Genomic DNA, 25,629 nt, shown 5'->3' with positions numbered 1-25,629 from the left:
AAAGCCATTGTTTGGTCCCAGCTAGAGATGGCCCGAACCTCCGATTTTCGGTTCGTGAACTTCCGCAAAAGTTCATCAATAGACATCAATAAGGAGGCAAAATTTGAAAACTAGAAACACTTATGCTGGCTAGAAAAGTGATGGAAAAGATGTTTCAAGGGTTCTAACACCTGGAGGTGGGCATGACGGAGTGGGATAGATGCCAAAAGTCCTGGGAAAAAAACTGGATTTGACGCAAAGCAGCGTTTTAAGGGCAGAAATCACATTGAATGCTAAATTGCAGGCCTAAAGTGCTTTAAAACATCTTACATGTGTATACATCAATCAGGGAGTGTAATTAGAGTACTGCTTCACACTGACACACCAAACTCACTGTGTAACGCACCCCAAACAGCTGTTTGTGTAGTGACAGCCGTGCTGGACTGGTGCGCACCATGGCGAGATTGCTCTTCCTCAGTTATATATGGTAATGTCTGACTGCCTTATCAACTTTCGATGGTTCTTTCTCTACCATTGTTAAAGCTTACATCTATTTTTATTAAATTACATTTTCTGCTGGCTGTTCAGTACCTGTAACAAGAATCTGTTATGGAGGTCAAGTCTGCCATTGTGAGTGACCATGGGTAATGGCCGGGGAATCAGGGTTCGATTTTTGTCCAGAGTGGGAGCCTGAGAACCGGCTACCACCACCACACATCCAAGTAAGGACCCATTTGCTGTATAAGTAATGTACCTGCCCTGACCGTGCTTTGCAGACCAGGCATCTTTGGTCAGATGGACCGTTGACCCAGTGCTGTGTGCCAGAGATGACACCACTTGCCTTTAACGAGAATGTGTTATGGAGGGAAAGTCAGCCATTCATTCAACTGTGTGAAACTTTCGATGGTACTTTCTCAGTAGCATGGTGACCATGGGCAATGGCCGGGGAATCCTGGTTTGATTCCAGTCTGGAGTGGGAGCCTAAGAAATGGCTACCACCACCACACATCCAAGGAAGGCAGCAGGCACGCTGTGAGCAAAGGAGCAGGAACGGCTACTACACATCCAAGGAAGGCAGCAGGCATGGCATGCACATCCCGAGGTAGTGATCAAAAATAACAATACAGGAGGACTTTCGAGGCCCTGCTGTATATGAGATGAATCAACTTTAAATCCTTTAACGAGGATCTGTTATGGAGGGCAAGTCTGCCATCCATTCAAGTGAAAAGCATGCACTGACTGCCAAGTATAATACAATGTGCAGTCAAAGATGCAGTGAAAGGTATGCAGTTACTGCAAACAGCTATTTGTGTAGTGACGGCCGTGCTGGACTGGAGGACACCATGATGAGGGTGCAGGTGATGGCGGCTTACCAGCCCACATGGTCGCCGGGCTGAGGTAGCGGAATAACAGAACAGTGATTGTCCAGCTGATCAAATTTGGTCTTTCCACAATGAAGCAACAACCTTATTATGGTGGGAGTGCCCCCCCGAGACACTCATATAGCCGGCGGTCATTGCTTTATTGTGATACGCAAGCCCCTTTCTCCGTGGCAAGGTAATGATCACGAAGGGGAATTGGCACATGTACATGCCTTTTGTTTTGTTGTTGCAGCTGCAGTGCTGCCAGAAAAATTATGCAGGCATGTACATGCACCAGAAAAATTATTATAGCGGCCGCTGCTAGCAGTGGCCTTAAAAATTCAGGAATCCACCTGGAGTCCTGAACCCTGTTGGTGGTGGCAGAGAAGGCAGTCAAGCGGCCTGCAGGCAGAGATGCTGTGTGTTGTGTGTGGGGAGCGACTTAGTCTTGGGGCGGGCAGTAGCCCTCCGGGATCCATGCCTCATTCATTTTGATAAAGGTGAGGTACTGAACACTTTTGTGACTTAGGCGACTTCTCTTCTCAGTAACAATGCCTCCAGCTGTGCTGAAGGTCCTTTCTGACAGGATGCTTGAGGCAGGGCAAGACAGAAGTTGGATGGCAAATTGTGACAGCTCTGGCCACAGGTCAAGCCTGCGCACCCAGTAGTCCATCGCTGCTCATACTGTCGATGGTTCTTTCTCTACCATTGTTAAAGAAAGTGCATGGCCGGGGAGTCAGGGTTCGATTCCGGTCCGGAGTTGGAGCCTGAGAAACGGCTACCACCACACATCCAAGGAAAGCAGGAGGCATGGCATGCAAGTCCCGAGGTAGTGACAAAAAATAACAATGCAGGAGGACTTTCGAGGCCCTGCTGTATATGACACTACTAATCGACTTTACTTCCTTTAACGAGAATCTGTTATGGAGGGCAAGTCTGCCATCCATTCAAGTGAAAGGTATGCACTGACTGCCAGGTATAATACAATGTGCAGTCACAGATGCAGTGAAAGGTATGCAGTGACTGGTATTACAATACAATGTGCAGCTGTCACACGGGTGCAGTTAACAGGTATGCTCGGAGTGGTATATTACACAGTGTGCAGTCACACAGGTACTGTGAACAATTATGCAATGATTGGTATTACAAATGTGCACCTGTCACACACACACAGTTACCGGACAGGCACAGTGACACTGAGTGCACTCACATAGGTAGGTGGGTGCACTGAAGTGAACAACAGGTAGTAGATATATGCAGTGATGGGTATAACAATGTGCACCTGTCACACACACACAGGGATCGGACAGGCACAGTGACACTGTGTGCGCTCACATAGGTATGTGGGTGCACTGAAGTGAACAACAGTAGTAGATATATGCAGTGATGGGTATTACAATGTGCACCTGTCACACACAGACAGGTACCGGACAGGCACAGTGACACTGCATGCGCTCACGTAGGTAGGTGGGTGCACTGTAAACAACAGATAGTAGGTATATGCAGTGATGGGCATTACAATGTGCACCTGTCACACACACACACACACACACAGGTACCGGACAGGCACAGTGACACTGTGTGCACTCACAGAGGTAGGTGGGTGCACTGAAGTGAACAACAGGTAGTAGGTATATGCAGTGATGGGTATTACAATGTGCACCTGTCACACACGGACAGGTACCGGACAGGCACAGTGACACTGCGTGCACTCACGTACGTAGGTGTGTGCACTGAAGTGGACAACAGGTAGTAGGTATATGCAGTGAAGGGAATTACAATGTGCACCTGTCACACACACAGTAGTCACTGAATGTGCTGGGCCTGGCAGTGGCACACACAGTAGGGATTACCAAGGCTGTCTATGCAACACAAGTGTCAGTGGGCCACATACACACAAAAAAAAAAATAGATCACAAGAACAAGATTAGCTCTCAAAAGAGCTGTTGAGGGGTGCTTTTTTAGCAATAAGAATCAGCAAGGAGCAAGCTAAGAAGCCTACAACAGCCTAACTAAGCTTTCCCTATGAGACTCTGCAGCATCTGTCCCTTCACTAATTAATGCAGGCACACGAGTGAGTCAAAAGCCTGATGCTGCCTGCCTTTTATAAGGGGGGGGTGGCTCCAGGAGAGAGTGTAGCCTGATTGGCTACAATGTGCCTGCTGACTGTGATGTGGAGGGTCAAAGTTGACCCTCATGATGCACTATGGGGGCGAACCAAACTTCCGTAAAAAATTGCGGTTCTCCGCGACAGCGAACCCCGGAAGTTCGCCGGGAACCGTTCGCCGGCACACCATTCGGGCCATCTCTAGTCCCAGCAAGGAAGGTGGCTTAAGGGAAGCAGGTAATATGGATGCATAGCCGGATTAGTAATCTGGAAATCACCATAGACTGCAGTGCTAATTGCAGCTAAGGTGGCACCAACAGTATAATTTGGGCAACAGAAGTAGGCTATCATGTAGCCAAACACCAAATAGAGATGTAGGTGTTTAATTAGCACCAGATATCGGGGGAGGGGCTTAGAAAGCTGTGCACAGAGTTTGCTTACTATGTAGCCTGCTAAGGCTAAGTAACTAATCTTCCTCTTTAGTGCTTTTCAGCCAGCTGCTAAATTTTCCATGCTACTTCCTGCTTCCATTACCTACCTTCACTTCCCCATGAATAGGATTATTAACCCCCCCCCTCCCCCCCCCCATAATTTTCCTCTTTCCCCTCACTCTCATAAAACCTAGCATAGACGCACTTAACATTGCAGTGTATGGCGGTGCTCAAGTTTCCTATATACCTAAATTGCCTGCTCCCCCCACCCCCCCTTCCCCAACCCTGGTGCAAATGCTACCCTCTGAAAAAATATAGAATAATTTCTCCTTAGTGTTAAATAGTACTTTTCCCCAACTTAGCATACACACACTGTAAGTGCTAAAAATACCATCCCTAATTTCTCCCAAAACCTAGTATAACCCCCAATCTCTCTTGCAGCACTAACTCTCCATTCTTAACAAAGCTCCTCCTACTGATCATTATTGCTATTTTTCCTTGAAAATACTAATCGCCAGAAGTCCAATGAAATAGCTCCAGCTGTATGCCAAAAAGATCCTGTGACAAGAGGATCAAAACCAAGATTGTACAGCTAAGTGTGTAATTTTGGCATGGGGCACAGGGAGTGCATGTGGCCTACTTTCATCTTCTTGATTCTAGTGACTTTTTTTGTGTGATGTTAGAAGCTCTATTCATTTGATTGAACTAGTAAGATTGTGGCAAGAATAACTGCTTAATAGGGCATAATTTTGTAAAGACTCGACTGACATTTTAAAAATACACATTTTTGTAATTTTTTCTTAAATAATATTTTTTTTCAATTTAAATGTAACTAACCACAGAAAATTGAAGATGTTAGTGTTCTCATGACGCTAAATTTATTAAAGGAAATTGAATCTTGTCACTGAGTGCCCACAGTGATAAGATAAATAAGATTGCTTACACATGACTTAAATGGAATAACTATTTTTATATTTAAAACCACAAATATTCTAAAATATCTCATTTTTTTATTATTATTAATAAAATTTGACTTTCTGTTTATTATTAAAATCAACTCCATATATCAACTCCAACTCCGATTCCATAGTACGTCTTAAAATGCTGATATAAGAAAAGTATCCAGCAGCAACACTGTAAAATGCCTATAATGGCATTACATTACAGTGATCTTACTGCTGGATGTTTACTTAAGTACTTAAATCAACCTGCCTTGGTCTAGTCAAAATTTAAAAAATAAAATTTTATTGGACTTAGGATCCAGATTGCTAATAAAGATGACCCATGCCACAGTAGCTACAATCATTAGTTTTCACAGAGTTTAACCCCCTTGGCGTTATGATTCTTTCCAGATTTTAGGGTCTGCACCCTTTCAGACATCACTTCTGCAGATTTGCAGGAACGCACCGTGTGTATCCATAGCTATGCACTTGAGTGAACGTAACTTGCCTATCTCCATTCTCCCATCCAGTGACTGACTATGCATTACCTTGTACTGATTCTGTGTTCACACAAAGAACAGAATTCTCTGGTTGTGGGGGATGGGAGGTGGGCAAATAGAGTAACTCAGATCCAAGGTGATTTAGTTCAAGTAAACAAATGTAAATGTGTGTGTTTTCAGAACAAAAGAAAGAGAACAATGGAGTTGATAGCATGTTAAAAAACTCAGCAGGGGTGCTAGGAGGTGTGAGGTCAAGGGAATTTACGCAGATCTGCGCAGCCCTGGTAAATCTAGTGTTAAACCTGGAAAAAATCATGCGGACAGGGAGATCTTCAGCAGTTTTACAATCACTCACCTCCCTGGCTCCAGCGCTACAGTTATGCCTCCAGCCTCCGTGTGGCGCTGCAACTCTAAAATGAAATTGCCGTCTGTCATCATGACGACAGCCGGCGATCTTGCCAGCAGGAAGCAGAGCCCTGGAGGAGAGGAAAAAGAATGGCGGCCGACGTCAGGATCCCCCAGGAGGTATATAGAAACGCCTGCTGCGCGTTATACTCTGCACACAGCCTCCGGTGGCTACCCCGAGCAGTGGTCGGGATTACAACCCTTGGCTGTGGTCTTCCGCTCCATCCCTAGCTCGGGATTACCGCCAAGGAGGTTAAATTCCTGATTTATTTGCATTCAATCATATACATTGTACACAGATATACTGTGTTATTGAGAGTGTGTCTTAAACATACTTTTTTTTCTTTGTGGTAGGTTTAATCGACAACTCTGGAATTAAGATGTATTATACTTCACACACAAGGAAATATGATGCTGGTGTTTTAGAGGCAGGAATTTGGGTTAGCCTATATCACATGATCCCACCAGGTATGCCGGCTTTCAGCTCCGAAGGACACTGCACTGTGGAATGTTTAGAAGAGGTGTGTGTATAGACTGCCAAGTTTCTTATAAAAATGTTTTCTTTTCTTTTTTTAATGCTGGAATGTGTTATCATATTTAATATTTAAATGTAAAGCAGGTTCCATAGTTCATGATATGTTAGATACCCAGGGCCACCATCAGAAATTTTGGGGCCCTTCACATATTCACAGGCTTGCCCCACCCCCATTTTGGAATGATTGCACAGGACCTGAAAATTTTCACCCTCAGTTTAGGTAAGTAGGTAGCCCCCAGTATAGGTAGTCAGTATAGTTGCCCCAGTATGGGTAGCTAGTATAGTTGCCCCAGTATAGGTAGCTAGTATAATTCCCCCCTGTATAGGTAGTATAGGTGCTCCCAGCATTGGTAGTATGGTTGCCCCATTACAGGTAGCTAGTATAGTTTGTCCCAGTATAGGTAGCTAGTATAGTTGCCCCCAGTATACGTAGTATAGTTGCCCCCAGTATTGGTAGTATAGTTGCCCCAGTACAGGTAGCTAGTATAGTTTCCCCCTGTATAGGTAGTATAGTTGCCCCAGTTTAGGAAGCTAGTATAGATGCCCACAATATACTGTAGGTAGTATAGTTCCCCTAGTATACATAGTATAGTTGCCCCAGTACAGGTAGCTAGTATAGTTGCCCCCAGTATAGATAGCTAGTGTAGTTGCCCCAGTATAGGTAGTGTAGTTGCACTAGAATTTGTAGCATAGTTGCCCCGTATAGGTAGCTAGTATAGTTGCCCCAATATAGATAGCTAGTATAGTTGCCCCAGTACATGTAGTATAGTTGTCCCAGTATAGGTAGCTAGTATTGTTGCCACCAGTATAGGTAGCTAGTATAGTTTCCCCAATATAGTTAGCCTGTATAGTTGCCCCAGTATAGGTAGCTAGTATAGTTGCCCCCAGTATAGGTAGCTAGTATAGTTGCCCCAAGTATAGGTAGTATAGTTTCCCCAGTATAGGTAGCTAGTATAGTTGACCCCAGTCCCCACCGCTCCCCCCTCCAGATATTAAATTAGTGTCAGCGGGACCGGGTGGCGAATGACTCACCTGACTTCCACATTCCAGATGCTGAAGGAATGCATTCCACAGGTCTTCTCCACCTTCAATACCGCTCACTGTACTTCCTGTTTAGCGTACAGTGGGCTAGATCCACTAAGGTGGGATAACACAGTTATCATGTGTTCAAGCTTTTAACGTGCAAATGCACGCGTAAACCATTGTGCACGCATGTTGCGCGTAAAAGGTTTAGCGATTGCGTGCTATTTTTTATCACGCGTACGGCGTTGCGCCTCATGCGATAAGCGCGCTTTTCACGTGATAAATATGGCACTTCGTGTATTAAGCAAATAGAGTTTGGTACTGAAATCAGCAATGGTGCTGTGAAACATGTGAGTTAATTCAATACCGCGTAATTCATTGCACGTGATATTCTTTACACGCAGTGTGTAATTTAGTTTCCTGCTGTTTTCAATTGGACTATTTAGTGTGTGTATAAAAGTTTTTTTTGAGGGGGGATTTGTTCTACGCTGATCGCGCGCAAAGTTTCAAGCGGATCGCGTGATGTGCTGTGTGCAGTTATAACGAGTGATCTGCTTTCTGTTCGCGTGATCTGCAGTGATATCACGTGATACTGATGTTTAGCATGTGATATCCCGCCTTTGCGCACAAAGTCATTAGTTATCAAATCGTGCGCAAAAAAGCGCTTATCACAGCTGTGATAAGCGTTATCACGCTTTAGTGAATCAAGCACCGTGAGTGACATTGATGGCGGAGAAGACCTGTGAAATTCAGCACTCCAGTGTCTGGAACTCAGAAGTCAGGTGAGTCATTCCCCAGCCGCTGCAGCTAATTTAATATCTATGGGAGGGAGCCCAGAAGGGAGGGACCCAGGTGAGGGAGGGGGATCTGGCCCCCCCTCCCCATCTCTGTGTGCCCACTGCTCCTCTTTCCAGTGCCCCCAGTGTAGGCAGTATAGTTGCTCCAGTATAGGTAGCTAGTATAGTTGCCCCCAGTATACGTAGTATAGTTGCTCCCAGTATACTTAGTATACTTGCCCCAGTATAGGTAGCTAGTATAGTTGCCCCAGTATAGATAGCTAGTATAATTGCCCCCAGTATAGGTGGAAGCAGCAGATTTGGGCGCATGAGACAAGTGGACAAAAAGGGCGCCCCATTCACTCCCATTATAAATATCGTTTAATGGGCGCCGAACAGGGAAAAAAGGGCGCCAGAGATTATTAACGTTTTACAAAAGGCGCCCGGAGATTTTTAATGTTTTATAACTGTGCTTGTGAAGATTTATGTTTAGAAAATGAGCCCGTGACGAATAACGTTTATAAAAATACTAAACATATTTATCCTATTTAATTAAAACATTATTTAACATTTTAACCCTTACTGTTTGTAAAACATTATTATTCACAAAATAAAGCGATCAGTATGTAACGTAAATTGCAACATATTTTTTACAATCACTATTTGTAAAACATTTCTAAAACATTATTATCCACCCTAAAAAATTATTTAAATTTTTTTATTTAAATTTTTTATTTATTAATCTTTGTAAAACATTATTATCCATAGGGGGTCTTAGGTTTAGGCACCATCAAGGGGGCTTAGGTTTAGGCACCAGGGGGGTCTTAGGTTTAGGCACCACCACGAGGGTCTTAGGTTTAGGCACCCCCAGGGGGGTCTTAGGTTTAGGCACCCCCAGGGGGGTCTTAGGTTTAGGCACCACCAGGGGGGTCTTAGGTTTAGGCACCACCAGGGGGGTCTTAGGTTTAGGCACCACCAGGGGTCTAGGGGTCAGGGATAGGTACAGGGTGGGCTTTGGGGTGGTTAGTTTTAGGCACCACCAGGGGGGTCTTAGGTTTAGGTACCACCAGGGGGGTCTTAGGTTTAGGCACCACCAGGGGGATCTTAGGTTTAGGCACCACCTGGGGGGTCTTAGGTTTAGGCACCACCATGGGGGTCTTAGGTTTAGACACCATCAGGGGGGTCTTAGGTTTAGGCACCACCACCAGGGGGTCTTAGGTTTAGGCACCACCTGGGGGGTCTTAGGTTTAGGCACCACCATGGGGGTCTTAGGTTTAGGCACCATCAGGGGGGTCTTAGGTTTAGGCACCCCCACCAGGGGGGTCTTAGGTTTAGGCATCACCAGGGGGTCTAGGGGTTAGGGATAGGTACAGGGAGGGTTCTGTGTGAGAGTAGGGTTAGGTATTGTTTTAGTACAATTTTAATAATACTAATCAACAGTTATTATTAATGTACTTATATTAATATCATTGTTATAAACAATATTTTCACATTTTATTATAATAATAAATGATAAATCAAGATTATTCATAACAATATATAATTATAATGTTTAAACAAATAATACTGTTTTTTTAACAAACGTAATTATAAGTTTCAGTTTAAAAACAGGGAAGATTAACGTTTTAAGAATTGCCGATTTCATACACATTATTTAATGATTTATAAATTCTTAAAACACTATTTGTAAACGAAATTCTACACAATATTTTTATAAACGATAATACTGCTTATCGTTTACACCACTCGCCCTTTTTTCCCGACGCCCTTTTTTGATGTACGCGTATAGGTAGTATAGTTGCCCCAGTATAGGTAGCTAGTATAGTTGCCCCAGTATAGGTAGTTAGTATAGTTGCCCCAGTATACAGTAGGTAGCTAGTATAGTTGCCCCATTATAGGAAGTATAATTACCCCCGGTATAGATAGATAGTATAGTTGCCCCAGTATAGGTAGCTAGTATAGTTGCCCCAGGATAGGTAGCTAGTATAGTTGCCCCAGTATAGGTACCTAGAATAATTGCCCCCCTCTCTCCCCTTCAGATATTAAATTAGTGTCAGTGGGAGCGGGCGGGGAATGACTCACCTGACTTCCACGTTCCAGTCGCTGGAGCGCTGCATTCCACAGGTCTTCTCCACCTTCAATGCCGCTCACTGTACTTCCTGTTTAGCGTACAGTGATGCGGCACTAAAGGCGTAGAAGTCTTGAAAAAAGCAGAGCTCCAGTGCCTGGAATGCAGAAGTCAGGTGAGTCATTCCCCACCCGCTGCTGCTGACACTAATTTAATGTCTGGAAGGGGAGCGTGGAATAGGGGGACCCAGATGAGGGAGGGGGATCTGGCCCCCCTCCCCGCCGCTCTGTGCCCGCTGCTCCTCTGTCCAGCACTATTACCCCCTTTTGCTCCCAGCGGGGCCCCCTGGCATCATGGGTGGTCCGCCCCTGCTTGTTGGGGGAGCCCTCACTTCAGTGATAGTTGTCCCCCTCTGATGGTGGCCCTGTAGATACCAAGTGGATGATTGTCTGCTTGTGTACACTGTCTCTGCTCAGTTCTGTACCAAGCATTTACATTTGTCAGACTTTGTCATTCATATGCTTGTCAAATTTGGGACAGAAAAGACTGCATAAATTTGAACCTGGACCTAAATATCAGATGAAACATGGATTGTCTAGGTATTGTTGGGGAGTTAAACAGGTGTTCTCATCCAGTCAGGAGGATGATGGTTAAGAAAACACTAAAGGCTAGTTTCTACTAGTGCAGCGTGCATCTGCGGAACGCGCGCCGGCACTGAGAGGGTGGGCAGGATCGCAGGCGAATCCCATGAGCAAATTCTGCGGGGGGGGGGGGTTCCTGCCGAATCGCTAGGGCACGCGATTCGGCCGGCAGCGCCATTCTCCTCTATGGCAGAGTTTCCCTGTGCGATTCATGTGCGGGGAAACTCTGCAAAATCGCGGCGGAAACCGCGATAGTGGAAATGGGCCTTAAGATGTCAGATAAACGCCAAGGATCAACATCTAAATAGATGTGCCAGCCAATGTCAAGTTTATGAGATATGAGGAAGACAAGATTAAAGAGAATTCCTTCACCAGACAAACTAAAGGCCCATATACACAGCCACTGCTGCTCTTGAGGCTGCTATAATAGGATCTCATATGGCTCTGTATAGCCTTCGATTTAGATGCTATAGGGCATTGTCATACCTAACGATACCTGTGAGAACCACTGCCCAGTTAACAGAACTGGTCAGCAAACAACTACCTCCAGTTGCACTATGCGTATGCCACTTAATTTTGGTTTTGGCAACATACTACTTAAAGAGACACTGAAGCGGAAAAAAAATTATGATATTATGATTTGTATGTGTAGTACAGCTAAGAAATAAAACATTAAAGGGACACTATTGCGAATTCCCTGGATTTTAGTCCCTTTAACATAGATATGTGTAAGTGGAGCAATGTTATTGCCACTTATTGTGACTGATCAAAAGGATTTTATACATTGCCACTGACCATTTATAGCTAGTGAGTCACGTCGGAAGGTTTACCTTTCTGACGCGACTTAGCATAATCCATTCTGCAGTAGGAGGCATCTGTAGTTGTAGATACTGCAGCTGTTACATCCCCCCCTCTGGTCAGCCCAGATAAGTTTGGTCCAACTTGTAACTGAACTATCGTGCAGTTACGGAGTTCTGTGTATGCTGCAGCCGCCGTACGGGTCTATAGTTACATGCTGCCCGCTGAGGACCTCTTATTTGCAGCTGGCACAGTGATGGACACCTATTGGTGTCCGTTGCTGTGGTAACCAGCAATCGGCTTTCTAATTGCGCAAGCCAGCGGCGGCATCAATGAGCAGACACAAAAACGGTGATATTAATTTACTCAGAAATGTAGCAAAATAGCATGAGGATAATTCAGCCCATACAGATTAGCCACACACTAAGTAAATGCTAATCAGCAGCATCTTGTTTTAGAAAATAAATGGAAACCTCTGTAGGATGATATAATGTATTTTCAATTCTTATCAGGCTCTAAACCATGAAAAACCAGATGGCATCCATGTTTTTGCTGTTCTTCTACATGCTCATCAAGCTGGACAAAGTCTCCATGCTCGTCATTTCAGGAAAGGAGTTGAGCAGAAATTGCTTGCTTATGACAATGAATATGACTTCAATTTTCAGGAGTTTCAGTACCTGGAGGAAGAGCGGACAATTCTACCTGTATGTATTAAATTTATTTATAAAAAATGCATGTAAAAGGTAACTCGGGGTGGTATCAAAACACTTTAAGGATGGACTCCATCCATTTGGCATCTTAACCTGTGTAAAAGCTCATACACACGTCCAACAAATCTGCTTGATTGTCATCTGAATTTGGTTTGTTGGACAACAAACAGGCATGTGTATGTGTGAGAAACGACTAGACGAGCAATTGTAAACAGATAGTTTGCCCAATCTATCCGGCGGATCGGCTCACACTAACTGATGAGCCGATATCGTGCAGTTGACCACGTGTGTACAAGTCATTTGAATAATATGCACTTTTTTTCAACGCGGCCATATCGTTGTTGGTTGATTAGTTGGTTGGTGTGCGGAAAATACAAGTTGTGTCAATGGTTTGTCGTGGGGTCGATAATGTTGTAGAGTGGTCGTGCACTTTGTTGGACTGTGTACGCACCTTAAACGATCTATCACACCAATCAGATGCTAATGTTAGGCTGATCAGTCACTCAGAGTATCAACCACTAGGCTATATCATCCAGGTTGTGGTAATTCCTGATCACCATGATTGGCCAGATCCATTGTTTCATTGTGAATTAGGGATGGTCGGAAATGCCCATTTCTCGTTCTGCGGGAATTCCAATTTCCGCCAATGCCAATTTCCAATTTCCATTTTTCTCTATTTCCGATTTTCTGTTTTTCACATTTTCCTTTTTTCAGATTTTTTTTTACTGACTTCTCCAGTTTTTCTGATTTATGGTTTTCCAATTTTCCATTCTTCTGATTTCTCAATTTTTTGAGGAGTATTTTACTTATCATTTTTTTGCATCAGAGAATGCAAAAAAATGACAAAATCGAAAATCAGAAATAGGAAACATGAAATCTTGTGATGGGTCTAAAATGACAGCGGAAATCCAATTTGTGCAATTCTGCATCCTCTGGTTGGGCAAATGCTTCCGAGTTCTGTGATTGGGCTAACATTAACGAGTTGCAGTAAATAGGATTTACGCAGAATTTAATTTCCATTTTCTGAATTCCGATCGAAAATGATGATTAGCAATCGGCAATATGGAAATTTCAACTCTGCAAAATCCAAATGAGCATCTCTATTGTGAATCCCAGCTAAGATGGAGTGATACTAGACATACACTATGTAAACAGTATAAGGACAACAGAAATTTACGTGGCAGTTATCCCATCACTGAACGGGAACATCACACTTACATGCAGGAACACCACACACACGCTGTGGCAGGAAATCTATGTTTAAAGGATAGCTGAGGTGACTTGTGACATGATGAGATAGACATGTGTATGTACAGTGCCTAGCACACAAATAACCAGGCTGTGTTCCTTTTTTTCTTTCTCTGTCTGAAAGAGTTAAAAATCAGGTATGCAAGTGACAGTTTCTGTCCGGGTTGGGACCGGGTCGGACTGGGTCAGACTATAGCATAACCCTCACTGATTAGAAATTACAGCCTTAAAGGGGTTCTTTCGCGAAAAAAGTAGGCAGTTAAAAAATGTGACAGATGACAGGTTTTGGGCCAGTCCATCTTTTCAAGGGGCATTCTTAGGGCTTTCTTTGTTTTCAACAGCATTTCCTGTTGCAAAATCTAACTGACATAATAGTGTGCAAGTGATTAGGGAGGCCGGCTGGTATCTTGCTATTTTGGCAGTTAAACTGCTGTTCAGGAAATGCTGTTGAAAACAAAGAAAGCCCTGAGAATCCCCCTTAAAAAGATGGACTGGCTCAAAACCTGTCATCTGTCACATTTTTTAACTGCCTACTTTTTTCACGAAAGAACCCCTTTAAAATACTTTACTGTCAGTAAATGGCTTCTGAGAGCAGGAAAGAGGTAAAAAGGGTCAATAATTCAAAGATTTGAGCTCTAGCATACTTCATTGAAGAAGGTGTCATTGAGCAGAGACAATGAAACAGTAAAAACTAGATTTAAATATAAAATTAAACTGGGATATCTAAAAAAGTCATTTTTAGGAGAAGTAGGATGGATATAATTGTTTTTCTCATCAGTTTATTTTCACCTCAGATGTCCTTTAACCCTCCTGGCGGTTAATTTTTTTTGCCATATAGGCAAAAATCCTTTTTTTTTGAATTTTTTGTTTGTTTGTTTCATGTAAAGCTACCAGAGTGGTAACTACATGAAACACCACTAGAGGGCGCATGTGTCCCTCTAGTGTGATTGTCGCCGGCATCAATAGCAAACAGGGGAACGCGTATATAACGCGTTCCCCTGTTTGGCTTCTCCTGTCGCCATGGCGACGATCAGAATGACGTCACGGACGTCAGCCGACGTCCTGACGTTAGACGCCTCCGATCCAGCCCATAGCGCTGCCCGGAACTCATTGGTCTGGGCAGCGCAGGGCTCTGGCGGGGGGCCCTCTTGTGCCGCTGCGTGCGGGCGATCGCCGCAGAGCGGCGGCGATCAAGCTGTACGCGCGGCTAGCAAAGTGCTAGCTGCGCGTACAGCATTTTAAATGGAGCAAATCGCCCCACCAAAGGCTGAGATATCTTCCTGCGCGGCATAGCCCGAGCTCAGCTCGGGCTTACTGCCAGGAAGGTTAAGGGAATGCATTGTGGAATTTGAATGTTTGTGTTATTTATATTTTAGGTTTATCACTAAAATAGATTAAAACAATAATTTAATAAGTGAATCCAAATTTGTTTTGAAAAAAAAAATGGTACTCTGTGTAAAATGTAAATAAAAACAAAATGCAATGATGTAAAAAATCACATGAATCTCAGGTTTAACATGAATAATTACAAACACAACATATCAAACATTTAAAATGAGAAATGTTATAGTTTGGCAGTATAAGTTTGCTTTAAATTTTAAACCAGCAACTCACTGGAATTGGGATAAAGAAGGAATGAAAAAGCAATGCAATGCTTATAAGGAATAAAATACAACAATAAACATTCTCTGAGGCCTTGTTCACATCTAAAATCGGAAACACAAGCGGTTTTTGTGCGTGATTTTTTTTTAACGCCTCCCAGAGCTTGCCTGCGCACTGCGTTTTTTAACCACTTCAGGACCACAGTGTTAAACACCCCCCTAAAGGCCAAGCCATTTTTCTGTTAACAGGCCACTGCAGCTTTAAGGCCAAGCTTCAGGGCCGCACAACACAGCACACAAGTGATTCCCCTTCCCCCTTTTCTCCCCACCAACAGAGCTCTCTGTTGGTGGGGTCAGATCGCACCCCGAATGCTTGTTTGTTTGTTTCTATTTATTTGTCTTTTTTTTAATAAAATGTTCCTGTTTTTTTCCCATTTACATATTCCACCCTCCCCCCGCCAGCCAATCCCCGTGATCAGGTGTCATAGGCTTCATTCTATGACAGCTGATCACCGCCGAGACTCTGCTGTAGTTCACAGTGCTGTACTCCCTAATTAGAGGGCGGTTTTTCGCCGTCTAACAGACTCCGAACGGCTATCGCCGCTGGGAGACTGAAGGCGGAGTGGAGCTCCGCCTACCAAGCAGGAGATGCGCGCGCGCTATGTGTGCGTGATCTCCTGCAGTAGCCGTCCCCAGAACTTGACGCCAATTGGCATTAGGCAGTCCTTGGGCTGCCGCCTCGGTCATGCCCATTGACGTGACGCGGTCTTCAGGTAGTTAAAGTGCTATTCTAAAGCGCTTTAACTATCTGCTTTTCTAAAGCGCTTTTGCAGAGCGATCCAAGTAAGGAAGTGAACTATTTGACCTGGAAAAGAATAAATACAATGGGCTTGATTCACAAAGCCGTGCTAACTGTTTAGCACGGGTGTGCTAAACAGTTAGCACATGAAGTGCCGTTCGAGGACTTTTGCGCGCGCAAAGTGCCGCGATCGCGTGAATTGCGGCACTTTGCACGAGCAAAAGTCCGCAAATGGTACTTCACGTGCTAACTGTTTAGTACACCCGTGCTAAACAGTTAGCACGGCTTTGTGAATCAAGCTCAATGTATTTATTCTTAAAATTGCAAACGCAATCGCCGCACAAATCGATTTTGTGAGCATTTAGTGCTCTTCCTACACCTTCCATTGGAGCAAAATCTCCCCAAAAATGGTACAGGCACTGCTTTGCGCTCTGCAAAACGCGCTGATATTAACCTTCTCACAGAGATTCATTGCACAAGCGTTTTGTGGGTGATTTTGAAAATCGCCTGCATTTGAAAAAAGGCCGAAAACTCCCTAGATGTGAACGAGCCCTTATGCTCTCTGACATAAAATGCTCAGAAATGTACCTGACAGCTGCTAATCTGTGTGCAAGACTATTGACAGGGACAGGGAACCCCCTCTTCGCTTGGCATCTTCCACATAGTTACATAGTTATTTTGGTTGAAAAAAGACATACGTCCATCGAGTTCAACCAGAACTCCTCTAAGGATTTTTAATAACCATTACTTATGTAAAGTTTTAACAAGTTGGCTATAACTTAAGATGGCCATACACTGGTCGATTTGCCATCAGATTCGACCAACAGATAGATCCCTCACTGATCAAATCTGATCAGAGAGGGATCGTATGGCCGTTACTTTACAGCAAACAGATTGTGAATCGAATTCAGCCTGAAACCGATTACAATTTGTGGTGCTGCCACTGCTGCCGCCCCCCCCCCCCCCCCGCATACATTACCTGTTCCGGCCGGCGCGAGACCCCACTGTTTCTTTTTCTCCGCTCCGCTCCAGCTACCGAACTTCCTGTCCAGGGAAAGTTTAAACAGTAGAGGGAACTCTACTGTTTAAACTTCCTGCCTGGACAGGAAGTTCTGTGTAGCTCTGGAGCCCAAAGTGGAGAAGAAACAGTCTGGAGCCCGAAGTAAAGAAGAAGACCAGGGGACTCGCGCCGGCCGGAGCAGGTAATGTATACCTGCTGTATTGCGGCGGTCGTCGGGCATTCGAACGACGCTAACGACGCACTCCCGACCCGCCGGCGACCGAGAAAAATCTTCCGCACGGATGGGTCGACGAGAATCGACGGGAATGTTCGATTTTGGACGGAAATCGATCGTTCTGTCAGCGGTGTGCGCGGCGATTTCACAGCCGCTTCGATCACTGTGATCAAAACGGCTGTATATCGGCGGGAAAATCGTTAGGTGTATGGGCCCCTTTAGATGTACTGTATGTCTTTGAGGTCCAGATAGGTAACTACCTTTGGCCCAACAACACTTGCTAGCCTGTTTTAGTGATGCAGATGTTACTTTTTTGCTTGCCGCTAGAGGCTAAGTGATGTGAATTTTTTTTTCAGGGTGATAATATAATAACAGAGTGTCAATACAACACAAAGAGCCGTTCCACAATGACATGGGTAAGTCACTTTATTATTGATAGATGTTCACAGCAATAGAACTATCCTAGGGTATATCAATCATTTAGAATATTATGGTAAGATTTTAAGAAAAATACTTTTGAAGCTTGCTTGGCTGATCTTATCTACAAGCCATAGAATAGTGTCCAGAGTCACAGCAGACCCAGCACTTGCTGCTGAAAGAATACTAAATTAGCTGTTTTTGATTTCTGAAAGACAGGACAGCATATTGGAGTGACACTGTAATATTCATGTGTGCACTTCTTGGGCTTGATTCACAAAGCGGTGCTAACCCAGTTGGAGACTTTAGGCATGATAACCATTGCACCACGCTGGTGAAAAGCCAGTTTAGGTGTGATGGGCTCGATTCACAAAGCGGTGCTAACCCAGTTAGAGACTTTAGGCGTGATAACCATTTTTATCATGCCTAAACTCAGTTTAGGCATGATAAGTTTAGGCATGATAAGTTTAGGCATGATAAGTTTAGATAAGTTTAGATCGCATGCAAAGTCCCGCACGCAAAGCAGCGCCATTAAACTCTATGCAAAGTACACCAGACTTTGCTAGCGCAAAACTTTTGATCAGCTGTGCACTGCGGTGCTAACCCAGTTGGTGCTTAAACTTATCACGCCTAAAAACTTATCACACCTAAACTTATCACACCTAAACTTATCATGCCTAAACAGAGTTTAGGCGTGATAAAGGGCTTTTCACCACGGTGCTAACTGTTAGCACCGCTTTGTGAATCAGGCCCCTTGTCAGTTTTATCGGTGGCAATGACGTTTTTGCTAAACTGCTTTAACCCATTAGCAACTTCAATAGTTATCTAGTTAGAGATACGTTTTTTTTGTTTTTTTTTTCAAAAAGAGTACCATTGAACTCAAAGTCACTTAATTGTGGTGACACACCCACATAAATTATGAGTACATGGCGTCTCAGCACAAGTCAGTTCGGGGCAGGGAGAGAGGAATGAGAATGACGGCTCTCCCTGCTGCTGCTAGATTAGGTGGTGTTAAATACTATTCCTCCTCTGAGTTGTCGTAACTTGGAGGGAGATGTAAATTGGGGTCTGGCAGCTGCTGCAGCCCCAAATTACCATTATGCTGGGCGCGCAGCATTGCTGCTATGATGGTGCACAGCTTCGGCGCACGACGCTCACGGTAACCTGATTCAATAAATCATGTGGCGAGTTGGTTCCTTTAATAAACCATCAAATGCTAAATTAAAGAAAAAGGGAACCTTGCTCAATGTCACTTCAAAAATGTCTTATTTTATTCATGTAAATATCAAAAACTACACACAAGTAGTTAAAAACACCCTCATAAAAACACATTATGGCCACATAATTAGTGTATGCACACATTCAACTGAACCAACACTCATGAGATCCCCATTCATACAAATTGATTGTCTTCAGATATACAGATTTTCTCAATTCTCAACTCAAATTCTATGTCTATAATCTCAATTGACACTTTCTTTCATTGCCTTAGGAGTATATCCCATGTCTCATGGTGTTCTTACTCCTGGTAGTCAATGAAGCCTTATGCAGTGTGCATTAAATCAGTAATTTAGCAGGAAGCGCCATGCAAGTTGTAATGTGGATGCAGTCACATAGGTATAGCGGTTAGAGTGATTTCTCGTATGCCTGTTCCAGGCTCTCACCCTCTCCCAGTAACCAGCAAAGGTCTCCGCTCCTTTCCAGCTATAGATGCTGCCTACGCATGCGTCACTGACAACTCTCTCTCCAGCGCTAGCCCACGTGTGCCCATACTACAACGCCCCTTGCCCTCTGTTTCACCGCTTGTCAGCTGGATTTCTCCTACAGAAGGGGTCAGGATGGAGTGAGGCTGACGGTGTTATGTGGCCATACATCCTGGCTCCTGCCACTGTATCGCCTGTCTTGCACCAATTCTCGAATGACATAGAATTATATGGTGAGATGTGCTCCAAAACAGCATGACCCCACTCTTTTTGAGGCTATCTTTGCATCACTACTGTTTTTGGTAGCTACTCATAAATTAGCATTGGGGAGCTAAGAAGCTATAAGCCTCAGTGCTAGTTTTACATTGAGCCCCCTCAAGCGCTCTATAAGTATCATTGATGTGGAACATCAAAACCTACCAAGGACAGCTAAGGGGCAGTGAGGATTAAGCAGGGTAGGGGAACATTTTGTGAAAAAAAGCAAGTACAGAGGTGATGTGGTTCATTACCAGTATAGTTCCAATGAAGCGCTAATACAGCAGTTGAAGGAAGGCTCCTGGTGGGTCCCTATGGTTCCAGGGCCTCAATGTGGTCACAATGTCTACATCTCCTATTAGAATGTGACTGTCAGGGATGCCCATCTTCTCACTGGTATAAGCAGTAATGATAGAATCAGAGGAGATTACACTATACCCTACCCCAATATGCTGTAGAACAGGGTTAACTTTAGTATAAACAACCTTGTATTTACAAAAATGTGTTTCCCTAAGTATTACTTGGTTGGTTGGACTGCCCTTTGTAGTGCAATCAGCAGTGAAAGAAACAATGACATCACACTGACCACTTCCTTCCTGATTCTCTACATCACTTGATGCGTTAAAAATAAGGTGTTAGTGCCAAGAAAGCGCTAGTGTTCGGTTGGGTTACTGTTAATAGAGGGTTATGTTTCAGGCACAAGATTAACTAATCAGATAGTATCAGACACTGGGCAGGTGAAATTGAAATAACAAAGTATTGGTGACAAAATTTGTATTGACTTTCTTCCCATGCCACATCTAACAGAGCTGTTGTACACACTGTACAGGATCGGTAGGCAAAGTGAATAATAAGCTTACGTTTTATTTAAGTATTTATATAGCACCGACATATTACGCAGCGCTGTACAGAATATATTGTCTTATCACTAACTGTCCCTCAGAGAGGCTCACAATCTAGTCCCTACCATGGTCATATGTATGTATCGTGTAGTGCAAGTATGGTCTAGGGCCAATTTGTTATTTGGGGGGAAGCCAATTAACTTATCTGTATGTTTTTATGGATGTGGGAGGAAACCAAAGTGCCTAGAGGAAATCCACGCAGACACGGGGAGAACATACAAACTCTTTGCAGATGTTGACCTGGCTGGGATTCGAACCGGGGATCCAGCACTTGCAAGGCGAGAGCGCTAACCACTATGCCACCGTGCTGCTCCAAGAATTTAATCAGTCTTTGTAGCAGTAGTCTGACGTAACAAAAGGGTGCTGCTTACTTTGATGGAGTTCATGGATATACAGTAGATTAAAAACATAATGTAATTAGAAATGATTAGTTATCCCACTAAAATGATCATTCTATATGTTTTTTTTTCTTTTCAGGGAGGCCTCAGCACCAGAGATGAAATGTGCCTTTCCTTTTTAATTTACTACCCAAAAATTAACCTTGCCCGTTGTGAAAGCATTCCTAAAATAAATGAACAACTTCAATTTATTGGGGTAAAAGAATACTACAGACCAATTACGTAAGTTAACATGATTTTGGTAGTAAATACTTGGGGGCCTACATAAAACATATTTCCATGCCATGCATTTGGCTATATTTGTTGATATTTGCAAACAACATTCAACTGTCGATAAATGTTATTGTAGACAAACACCAGTGAATGCACAAGAAGTTGTCACATGAAAGCAGGGGCGTAGCAATAGGGGTTGCAGAGGTTGCGACCGCATCGGGGCCCTTGGGCCAGAGGGGCCCCATAGGGCTCTCCTTCAATTGCAGTATTAGCTCTCTATTGGTCCTGTGCTGGTAATAATCACTTCTATAGATACTTTGAATAGTGGTAATCATTAACAAACTGTTCCCCATCCCCTTCTTGCACCTCTGACACTGTAATTGCCATTGGCAGGTTTTGGTGCGCCAAATCAATTGCTATCTATAGAGTGCTTAGGGGGGCCCAATGTAGAATTTGCATCGGGGCCCACAGCTCGTAAGCTACGCCACTGCATGAAAGTAAGCAATTGTGTTATTTACCATTAAAACCATGTAATGCACAGAAAACCATAAAGTGTTTAAAGAGAACCTGTACTGAGTAAAAATATTTAAAATAAACACATGAGGTAACTTCAAATGAACATTACATAGTTACCTTGCCATCAGTTCCTCTCAGAAGCTCACTATTTTCTTCTGACAATAATCCCTTCCAGTTCTGACAATATTTTGTCAGATCTGAAATATATCAGTTGCTGTCAGTAAAATATCAGTTGCTGTCAGTTATAGCTGAGAGGAAAACTGATGTACCAGGTAATGTTTATGTTTCCCTATGGCTCAAGTGGGCGATGTTACAGTTTAACAGTGTGCTGACCAGAAAGCTGTTATGGGTAATGGCCATTTTCAAAATGGAGGACGGAAAATCCCCCTGATCACAGTAAACAAACAGGACGCGGGACAGGAGAAAGACACTGAGGAGTAGATTACATGGAAGGTAAGTATGACTTGTGTATGCTTATTTTGACTTTTAATTTTCAGTTCAGGTTTTCTTTAAAGTATATATAAAGTGTATCTTAAATGGAAGAGGAAGAGAAGGAAGAGGGTAGTTGTGAGGTGTACAGGCAGATGGCCAGGAACCCTTTTACATGCCCTTGATTGTGTAGTATGTGACAATATCCAGAAAAGAAGTATAGGAAATAAGTCAGATCAGCTACGTTTAGGTCTCCAAGCCTAGCTAGTCAGGTTACTGTTGCTGCTAGGAAGATAGTTTCCCAGAATACTTCAATCCTTGGTTTCTGTTTTGATGTTTCTCTGTGAAAAAGGGATGGTGGGTGAGGGGGCAGGTGAGTAGGATTTATAGTGTGTGTTGTATTCAATATATATATATATTTATATATATATATTTATATATATATATATATGTCCCTGTGTCAGTGCTTCCAGACTTGACAGTTTGATGTCTGAGAACCTCATTGCATTGTGGGAAATAACACCTTTTTCCAACTGTCAAGCAAGCAACATCTACCTGCGTGCATATACTTTGGACAATGGTGGGGACGGGTGAGCAGGAAGCAATGGTATGCGCTTTGCCGGGGTTTAGCGGCTGTGGCCTAGAGCTCATTCTCATTCTTAACGGGCGGGTCTTTTTACTAGTGTATATATACAGTATATATATATATATATATATATATATATATATATATATATATATATATATATTATCATCCATGGGCGAAACAAAAAGCACCTTGAGCAAAATAATTGTCAAGGACCCCCCCCCCCCCATGTAGCCAGTCACACAAGTGACCCCCCCTCCCCTTAAACATGGCCAGTCACACATGTTAAAGGTTAATGGGGTTCATTTTGATGCTCCTGGTTTGAGAACACAGCTTTGGCTGCATATGATTTATGATGAAATTCTAGAATTATAATTTGTTGTGGATATTGTATAAAAGAGAAGAAATACAGTAATGAGAGAGAAAAAAGTAAAAGAACACAAATTTCTTTTGCTTCATGATCTGTGAAAACTGACATTTACATAGACAATTTGACTTTATTTGAAATGTCTGAGCAGGGACAAGCGGGGTGGTGAATCATGCTAGGTGATAGCATGAGTAGAACTAGTATAATTCATGGCTAGACAGAGAGGTCCGCATATTGGCAGACAATGGATGTGAAGAGTTGGAAATGGCTGTTTCAGCTTGCTAGAGAGTTAATGTTGCGCTCAGAGTGTTCAGTTTATATTTATACTTGTAGAGTTATTTATCTTTGTTATTAGTTTATTGGTTATTTATGTCTGTTTTTAGTTGGCAAGCAAACTTGTATTAAGTATTCTGTACTCCCTGGGATGTTGCTATGGAAAAAAAAAAAACTTCTAACTATTGCACACAATAATGTATTACTATAAAATGAAGCTATTTAATGGAACTATCTCAAACACATATTATTTGCTATTTATATTTGCAGTTCCTGGCCTTTTGTAATTAAAAGCCCAAAGCGATACAATAATCTCACATTCACAGAAGCGATGAACACATTTCAGTGGTCCAAGAAGAAAGGAAATACCTTTAATGAACGCCTAAGGAAAATACCAATAAATGTGAGATGTTCAAAACATGAAAGTGGAGAGTGGAGTGTAAGTGAACAAACCTTTCTCAGAATTGTTAACTTTAACAAGCATGTGACTACTAACTAAAGATCTGCTTATTAACATACCTGCTTGTCTTGGTCAATAATGCATGTCCATTTCCTTGAAAGATAGAGAGAAGATGACACTTTAGTATGGATTATAATAGTTGAACTACACTTGATCGGTTTCTTTTCCTACCATTCAGCGTTGAGAGTAAGACACTAAACTGACAATACAGACAAAAATATGTACCCATATCTAGTATACGTACAGTTAAATAAAGGTATAGTTCGGCAGCAGGGCTGTATAGTAGATAACACTCCCGCCTTGCAGCTCTGAGTCCCCTGTTTAAATCTGGGTTTGGGTTAGGACACTTTCTACAAGGAGTTTGTATGTTCTATCCATGTCAGTTTCTTCTGGGCAAAATTATTTTCCATTGGGTACACCATGCAAATACAGTAGCATAGTGGCTAGCACTCTTGCCTTGCAGTACTAGGGTACAATCTACTACTATAGGATACCATCTACAATATGGGTGGTTTTTATATTCTTCCTGTGTTTGTGTGGAACGGAAACCGAAGATGACGCCCTGCATTGGGGGCAATGAGAAGATGGAATGTTTCTTCACACTAGTGAAGAAACGGACCGTTCTGGGAGCAAAATCCACTTGAGGGGGCTGCGCTGGCTCTGCACTGGCGACACCACCTTCCGACATGGTGGTACTCGAGTGGTGGGGGAAGGTGGCCTGCATGCAGAGGGGGCAGCCGTGGCCAGGCAGCACACTCTGCCTCTCCCTTCTGTATGGGGAAAGGGCCCCGCGGGTCCTCCGGCATCACTTCCGCTCCTACTTTCGTTTCCTCTAGCCTTGCAGTTATCGTCGCGCTGCCTGGGAGATTGTGCAGTACTTTGCACACTGAGATGCTTTGTGTGGTGGCTATGCAAAAGCACTGGATGACATGGTAGGAATGGGGGTCTGGGGGAATGTGGGGAAACTGAGTGGAAGCGGCTGCAACAAGGGAGTGGTGTGAACAGGCCCCACAAAAACAGATGTTTCCATGGATCTGTTTACCTCAAAACGCAAGTGTGAACCAGGCCTTAGTCTATGATAAGGACATAAGACTATGACTCTGGTAAGGATTAGATTGTGAGAACCTCTGAGAGGCAGCTGGTGACAAGACTGTAAAGTCTGTTAAGGGCTGTGAGAGATGTTAGTACTATATACATACACAATAATTATTACTTGGAAAAACAAGAACATTCATATACATTTAAAACAGGATTTAAAAAATGGATTCATTTTTTTTTTCTCCTTCGTTACAGGCTCACGGAATGATATCATCACCCCCTGAGGTGAAACCATACTCATCAAAAGAAGCTAAATGCTTCTCCACTTTGCCTTCACCATCATCTCGCTCAGCTTCAACAACTGCCATAAGTCAGATTATTGTGATATGTACAGTGATACAAAGAATTCTACAAATCTAAAGACTTTGGCGTAGTGTCACATTCTGAAACAAAACACACCATTTAAGTCCATGTATGATTGCACTAATAAAATTATGTCTTTTTTTTACACAAAATAAAATATTTTTGCCAAAATGCGTGCGCAATGTATAATATTACTTGGGGCTACAGTTTGTTTAATTTTTTTTGGTTTTACTGGAGTGTGAGAATGGATGAACAGGTTTCTGTAGTGCAGATCGTACTGGTGGGAATGTCTACTGAAGCAGTCAGAAACACTGGATTGGTTGCCACAGGCAATAGCTCCACTTGTATGTTTCTTCCAGATTTTCTGGCAATGCATTAAGACTTTGCTACAAAATGATACCCGACTATAATGTGAAACACATTCACAATGAACACTGCTTAGGGCTGTGTTTTGTCCTACTTTTCTCGCACAGTTGGCTTTTATTCCATAAGAACCCACTATGGTTGTACTGTCTGAGTACCGACTCTAGATATAGTACATTTCACAGGAT

At 43.2% G+C, this 25,629-nt stretch overlaps 1 protein-coding gene across 1 annotated transcript in view; it reads left to right on the top strand.

Annotated features, from left to right (window-relative positions):
- Nucleotides 1-25,249, top strand: part of MOXD1 (monooxygenase DBH like 1) — a 126,921-nt gene extending 101,672 nt beyond the window's left edge. Inside the window, exons 7-12 of the mRNA XM_068279484.1 lie at nucleotides 6,079-6,245; nucleotides 12,078-12,269; nucleotides 17,515-17,574; nucleotides 20,913-21,055; nucleotides 23,488-23,656; nucleotides 24,971-25,249. Coding sequence (XP_068135585.1) covers nucleotides 6,079-6,245; nucleotides 12,078-12,269; nucleotides 17,515-17,574; nucleotides 20,913-21,055; nucleotides 23,488-23,656; nucleotides 24,971-25,135 — 896 coding nt within the window. The 3' untranslated portion in view covers nucleotides 25,136-25,249. The remainder of the gene's footprint in view (nucleotides 1-6,078; nucleotides 6,246-12,077; nucleotides 12,270-17,514; nucleotides 17,575-20,912; nucleotides 21,056-23,487; nucleotides 23,657-24,970) is intronic.
- Nucleotides 25,250-25,629: the final 380 nt, after the last annotated feature.

Source organism: Hyperolius riggenbachi, chromosome 4 (assembly GCF_040937935.1).
Source record: "Hyperolius riggenbachi isolate aHypRig1 chromosome 4, aHypRig1.pri, whole genome shotgun sequence".
Lineage (NCBI taxonomy): Eukaryota > Metazoa > Chordata > Amphibia > Anura > Hyperoliidae > Hyperolius > Hyperolius riggenbachi.
Note: the sequence above shows the minus strand (reverse complement) of the source record. Positions and strands in the feature narration are given on the sequence as shown.